Source organism: Nannospalax galili, unplaced genomic scaffold, assembly GCF_000622305.1.
Source record: "Nannospalax galili isolate Female #2095 unplaced genomic scaffold, S.galili_v1.0 scaffold735, whole genome shotgun sequence".
NCBI classification, from domain to species: domain Eukaryota; kingdom Metazoa; phylum Chordata; class Mammalia; order Rodentia; family Spalacidae; genus Nannospalax; species Nannospalax galili.
Genome location: NW_008337053.1, coordinates 2907632 through 2915117, shown reverse-complemented (window position 1 = coordinate 2915117; position 7486 = coordinate 2907632). Strand labels below are relative to the sequence as shown.

The window sequence follows — 7486 nt, the reverse complement described above, 5'->3', positions numbered from 1 at the left end:
GGAGGGAGAACTTCCAAATTCCTTCTATGAAGCCAGCATCACTCTAATACCCAAACCGAGTAAAGACACAACCAAAAAGAAAACTACAGATCCATATCCTTAATGAACACAGATGCAAGAATTCTCAACAAAATACTTGAAAACCGCATATGGGCATCAAAAAGATCATCCACCATAATCAAGTTGTCTTTATCCCAGACATGCAGGGATGGTTCAGTATACATAAGTCAATAAACATCATATATCATATAAATGGGCTCAAGGACAAGAACCACATGGTCATCTCAATAGATGCAGAGAAGGCCTTTGACAAAATTCAACATGCATTTATGTTCAAAGTCCTAGACGGAATTGGACTGGAGGGAACATACCTCAACATAATTAAAGCCATATATAACAAACCCACAGCCAACATCATTCTAAATGGAAAAAAAACTGGAAACATTTCCATCGAAATCCAGGAACCAGACAGGATGTCCACTATCTCCACTCCTTTTCAACATAGTGCTTGAAACCTTTGCTAGAGCAATAAGAGAGGAGAAGGAAATTAAAGGAGTACTAATTGGAAAAGAAGAGGTCAAACTATCACTTTTTGCAGATGATATGATACTATACCTAAGAGATCCCAAAAGTTCCACCAGAAAACTCTTAGAACTGATCAACACTTTCAGTATAGTGGCAGGTTATAAAATCAATCTACAAAAATCAGTAGCCTTTCTATATACCAATAACAAGCAATTGGAGAAAAGAGTACAAGGAAATGCTCCCATTCACAATTGCCGCAAAAACAAAAAAAAATCTTGGAATAAATCTGACCAAAGACATCAAAGATCTCTACAATAAAAATGTTAAATCATTAAAGAAAGAGATTGAGGAAGACACCAGGAAATGGAAGGACCTCTCATGCTCATGGACTGGAAGAATTAATATTGTGAAAATGACCATCCTACCAAAAGCAATATATAGATTCAATGCAATCCCAATCAAAATCTGCATGACATACTTCACGGAATTAGAAAAAAAAAAATACTTAAATTTGTATGGAAGCACAAAACACCCCAGATAGCCAAAGCAATCCTGAGCACAAAGAGCAACGCTGGGGGGACTACTATCTCTCTCTCTCTCTCTCTCTCTCTCTCTCTCTCTCTTCTCTCTCTCTCACACACACACACACAATCTACCAGAAAGTTAAATAATCTGCAACACCATAGAAACAAGTTTTTCATAAACACAAAAACTTCCTACTGCATCTCCTAGCACATAGTTGGTAAAGGTTTTTTGAATTTGCTCATAAGAATTTCATGATATATTGGATAAAAATTGAACATATAGTCATGCACCTCCTCCCTGGCTCTTACAGTCTTTCTGCCCCCTCTTCTGCAGTGGTCCCTGAGCCCTGGGTGGGTGGAGTTTAATATAGGAGTCCTGTACAAGAACCCACACTCTGTAGACTTGCAGGCTCTTGGGTGAAGAAGAGCTGATCTTTAAAAAAATATACTGTCAAGGTTTTATTGAGCTGAAGTGGGATTTCTTTATATGGTATGGTTAGCTTTACTTTTTAAAAAAATAATTTATTAAGAATTTCATACATGCATATAAGGAAGGAGAGAGGGAGAGAGAGACACAGAGACAGAGATAGAGAAAGACAGAGAAAGAAGGTCTTGTGGCTCTGGCTGGCTTGGTACCTGCTGTGAAGCCCAGACTCACTTCAAGCTCATGGCAATCATCCTGCCTCAGCCTCCTGAGTGCTAGGAACATAGGTATGTGCCACCATACTGAGCTTATGATAGGGTTTGTTTGTTTGTTTGTTTTTTCTTTTGACTGGGAGTTGAACCTCGGGCATTGTGCACTCTAGCACTGAGCAATATTCCCAGCCTTCTTTGATTACTTTGTGTTTTGAGACATCATCTAAATTGACTACTGGTTTTCAGTTTGCGTTGCAGATTACGATCAAGAACTTGTGATACTCCTACTTCAGCTTGCCTAGTACCTAGGATTGGCATCCTATGCTACTTCTGGTAGATTCTTAATGTATTCAGTTAATAAATTTTCATGGTGATCACTGTAGCAACAGTACTTTAAGAAACAACTTAATACATGACATATAATGTAGTAGTATGGAGATGTTTTATCTTGAGATGTGGAACTAGTTTTAGAAAGCTTAGGAATAACTTAAGTATCAGCATTCAGGATTATAAAGATGTACAGATCTTCATATTTCCTATGTGCCACTATGCAGAAATAAATTTGTGGTTTGCCAGTTAATACAATGGCTATTTTTAAGTGGTAATCCAACATTTGAGAAAAATATTATCTTACAGAAGATAAACCGTTAAATTTTGTGTGGGTTACAAATCCAAACTTCAGGGTATCTTTTTTGTTTAGGGTGGGGGGAGGCCTCTGTCTTAGGCCATGTCAACTGAAGCATCAACTTCTAATTCATTATTTTTATAAAATAATATATGGTAACTGTCTAGGGACCTGCGCTTCTGACTTTGTGTCAATTTTACTTTTGTAATAACTGAACCAACTCTAGGGTGGTATCAGATATTTATTTTGCAAAATTAAGAAAAAAATGTATTGAACTTTAACTAAGAAATCATTCAGAAATTCCTCTAGTTATCAATTGCAAAACTAATTTATCAGTATAAACTACCATTTTCTTTTACTTCAAGAGTGGAAAAATAGAAATTTACAAACAAGACGATGCACCCACATTTATTCTAGAGGCTGGAATGCTGAGAGTGCAGGAGAATGTTGGGAAAGCCAGTCATTAGGTGGAACCCCTGAGGCTCCAGGGTGGAAGTCTCTTGAGCAGGATGGAACAGCAACCACCGGAGAGACAAAGGCTGGGGTTCAGTTTCCATGCAATTTGCTGTGCAACATTCATTAACTGACAGTCACTTGCCTCCATGGTCACTCCGCAACCTCTTAGGAGTCTTTCAGTTCAGCTTTTCAATCTGGCAACTGTTATGCTTTTTTTCTTTTCCCTAGAGATAAGAGTTGTGCAATCTGGGAGTCTTTTAGATAGACCCACTGAAGGGGTACTCCAATTGCCTCCCCCTGCATCCCTGTTAAGCATGGAAGAAGCCAGAATGGTCTGCATCCTGACTCCCTATTGACAATTTGGGTAACCTCTTCAGAGGATGGTGTGGTAGGAATAGGAGGTAGGAATTGGCTAGGCAGTTAGGGTAAAAACACCCCAAAGAAAAGTAGCCAGTTTCTTGGCTAAAAGTCGAAATGTCCTCGGGACCCTTAGCAACATACTCTGTTCCAAAGGCCAAAAATGTCAGAAAGTATTTGGGAGCTCTTATCTAATCCCTAAAGATTTTAGGGTTACCTCTTTAGAGGGGGGAATGTTAGAGTAGCAAAAAGCCGAGAGAGAGAGAGAGAGAGAGAGAGAGAGAGAGAGAGAGAGAGCACGAAGTTGTCAGAAAAAGTGATGGGGAAATATGGGAAATGCTGGAGGGGAGGGAGTGGGTGTGGATTTGATCAAAACACCTTATATGCACAAATGAAATTCTCAATAAAGTTTTTTTTAAAGTTAAAAAAAACCCACAAAACAAACTGTTTCAATCCACGATATCCTATAGAAAAATAACCTCCAGCCAGTTTTTAAGATTTCATTTTCTTTCTTTTTTCTTCTCCTTCTCCTTTTCTCCTCCTCCTCTCCCCCCACCGTTCTTTCTACAGCAGCAGAAACTTAAGCAGAGCCTGCCTACACACTGGCCAAGCATTCTACCACTGAACTACCTTTCCAGCTCTAGCCCAGAAGACTAGACAGAAATAAATATGCTTGAGATTTCTGACTCACCTTTTCATCCAAGGTTGCATCAAGTGATACATTTCATGTAAGGAAAGAATAGTAACAGATGTGATGGTTAATCTCATCAACCTGATTAAACTTGGAATTACTTAGGAGTCACGCTTCTGGATATGGCTTTAAGGGAGTTAAGAGAGGTTTAACTGAGGAAGAAAGGCCCACATTCATGGGCTGAAGTCCTAGACTGAATAAAAAGGAAAAAGGAGAAAAGTGAGCTAAACACCAGTAATATGGAACGCTCTGCTTCTTGACTGAGGATAGAATGTAACAGCTCTGCATTCCCATCACAATGGACTATCCCCTTTAAGGGTGAGCCAAAAGGAACCCTTTCTTCCTTAAATTGCTGGTGTCAAGTGTTTTAACATAGCAACCAGAAAAGTTACTAATACACATGCTTTTTATTATTCATGGAAGTCTAGAAATTTAAAGTAAGCCCTGAGTCAGAAAGTCTGTAGAAGAAATGAATACAAGCTCACAATCTAGAGAGTAGGGCAGGATAGTTAGTGGGTGGGTCATGAGAAGGCCCTGCCCACTCCCTCTTCTGGATCTCAACCTCATCTTCTTACTAGCTAACATCCAGTTTTCTACATAAGTAACCAGACTACCAGTCCCCAAGGGAGACTTCAAAGACAAGATTTTATTAAAAAGTGGTTAATGAATTATGCCTTAAATCTAATATCCTTGTGACATAAATCACGTGGATGGTTCCTTTTGCAGTACTTAGGAACGTTCCTCTTCTAATGCCTACACTTGTCTCTTTTCACCCACATCTTGTCTTTCTGCTTCATCAATAAGCTTACTAACTTGGTCCCATTATGACATGATCTAAAATCGTTTTCTGCAATGTGAAGAACCAAGCTCCACCTGAGCCGAGGCCCCCAGAGCTCTGAGAAGGCTCATCATGCTGCCCAGGTAACAACAATGAGTTGGATGATTTCCCACTGCAGTGACATTAAGAGAGAAGTTGGCTGGTCTTGGGACCTCACTTGTGACCAGCAACCCTGCCTGAAACTGACCTGTGAAGTGAAGAGACCCTTTCAGCAGCTCTTTCCCCACCACTTCTTTTTTCAGGAATGCAAATTCTTCCATCAAGAGTTCCACATGCTCTTCATGCATGACTTTTCCTGTCATGACAAAATGGAATACAAAAGGTAGTCATTTCATTGTATATAGTTGTGCACTTGAAAGTCATGTCCTTCTTCCTCCAGAACAGGATATAAAAAGTGCTTACATATAGTGCCCTGGGAACATGGCTAGGACGACACTACTCTGCCCTTACCACCCAAGCTGACAGTGTCTCCAAGCTAAAGGATGGCATCTATTTGCCCACAAAGTCAAAAGGAAAGGAATGCCCAAAAACCAGAAGGGCATTAGGCTTGTGTTCTAAACAGGAAGGGGTGTCACTATACAAAAACATGTAAGGCTTACAGAAAAGAAAAGGGACTGTTAAAGACTGGAACAAGTTAACATAATTATTCAAAAACTGGAAGAACCAGATGATTAATAAAATGACCCTCCCTTCAGGGAAGTGAAAGCCTTAATATTCATAACTAGAACCTTGGGTTTTATTAAAGTACAGTTATAATCTACAGTTTCGCTGAGACAGAATCTCAGTCATGGGCGATACTTCTTGGACACGCACCTTTGGTGAATTCAGCTATAGGGAAAACTCTGCCCATACTCTGGGCATTCTGACCACAATGGAGAGCAGATACGAATCCCTCCGCCTGCTTCCTAGCACATGGACATGGCAAAGGGAGCATCTGGGGATAAGCAGAAGCTTTATGGCTTTACATGTTTAGTAGATGCTAAATGGCACAACATGGTTTCAGATGAGGAGAAAAAGCTTCTGTTCTTGTAAGTAGTCTTAGGAGGGACCCCTGGGCACTTGGGGAATTGGGCCATATGTGGAAGCATGTTGTCTCCTTATTAATGTTATGTAATGGTCTCTGTGTTTCCATATCTATGACTATCAAAGAGGTTTCATGTGTCCAATTGCATCTGTGATTGTTTCCTGACATTCATTCAATGCTCTGTTATAATAAAACACTCGTGGTAACCAGTTTAACATGCACACTCACACACACTCATGACCCTATATTCTTAGATTTGTTCACCGAAAGGGCATTAAAAGCAGAGCTATTCCCAAAGTAAGACACATATTTAACATCCAAATTATAACATCAAAATACCACTATCCATTGGAGATATAGCTAATTCTAGGGCTGAAGCAAAAGATATATGACTAAACCATGTTCTGCTAGAAACCAAGTACATACTCAAAAAGTAATGGAGGCAGAACACAATAAGATGAAGACAAGAGGTTCAAGGTGAGGATGTCCCTCTGCCCTTACCAAATCTGGAATAATCTGAAAACCAAAATAAATAACAAATGTTACATATTATAATCCATTGAATAAAAACAGGGAATTATGTATTCCTAAAAAGTAATCAGAACATGTGATAAGAACAGATATTGATGAGAATGGATATTTATCTAGTTTTAAACTATCTCCCCACAAAATAATCATTTAATTACAAGATAAAAAAGTAACCTTTAGTAGAAAAGCCTGGTAGGCACCACCTTGACTAAATGGTATCATTAATAGTGGAGCGAAATGGAATTGGGTGCCATCCGACAGACAGGATGTGAGACATAGCATCATTTCTATAAACTCCTACAAAACATGCATACCTCAGACCTACTTCCAGAGAAACATCAGATAAATTCAAACAATCCCATTCTACAGGATAACTGCCAAGGAAAGACTGAGGAAGTATCCAGAGTGAAAGCTGCTGATGTCAGTCAAAGGTCACACGATTCTGACCTTTTTTTGATATAAAGAATGCTGTGGGGGCACCTGGTAAAATGTGAATTGGGTGATCTATGATTGAATTAAGCAAGGATTCCTTAGGTAAGACCCCAAAAGTATAAACTACAAAAGCCTAACTATACAAATGGCATGCTAGAAAGCTATGTATTCCAAAACAATCAGCAGAATAAAAAGACATAATGAGTTAAAATATTTGCAAAGTATAGATTCAGAAAGGGGTTAATATCAAGAAAATATATGGAACTCTATGTATAGCTAAAGGCTACATAACAAGAAACAATGCCAGACAGGAGATGCCTTCCTTTGAGTTGTTGGTCAGGGGCCCAAAAGACTCCCAGACAGTAACCAACATAGAACTGGGAAAATGAATAGCAGACCCCAATCTTATCTAAAGGAATATTGGCAACTGATTGCTGCTAGATGAGGAAGAGCTGATCTTCCTAAAACAAGGAGCTCTAGACAGACTGACTAGATTCAGCAAATGGACAAGCACCTGGGAACGGCTGGGGGTACCGACCACACAGTGGACAGTAACAGGGATGGCAGAGTTTATGGGCTCCAGTGGTGGGGGAGGCTATGGGAGGGTGCCATTTGGGAAGTGGGTATTTAGATGAATAAGATTGTTTGGGATGGTCTGTATGATATACTCACAAAAAAACAACAAATTAAAAAAAAAGACATATTTGAGGAGGAAGCATGAAAATTTACTTCATGGAAAAGAAAAGAAATACATTATAACATGAAAAATTAAAAAACCTAACATCTTGAGGGAAGAATTTCATCAAATGCTTCTGTTTCAATAATAGCACACACAAATAGAACATATGTC

General features: G+C 39.2%; 1 protein-coding gene across 1 annotated transcript in view; it reads right to left on the bottom strand.

Annotated features, from left to right (window-relative positions):
• The window catches only part of Blvra (biliverdin reductase A), a 46117-nt gene that overhangs the window by 7809 nt on the left and 30822 nt on the right, over positions 1–7486 (bottom strand). The window contains exon 5 of the mRNA XM_029562973.1: positions 4840–4947. Coding sequence (XP_029418833.1) covers positions 4840–4947 — 108 coding nt within the window. The remainder of the gene's footprint in view (positions 1–4839; positions 4948–7486) is intronic.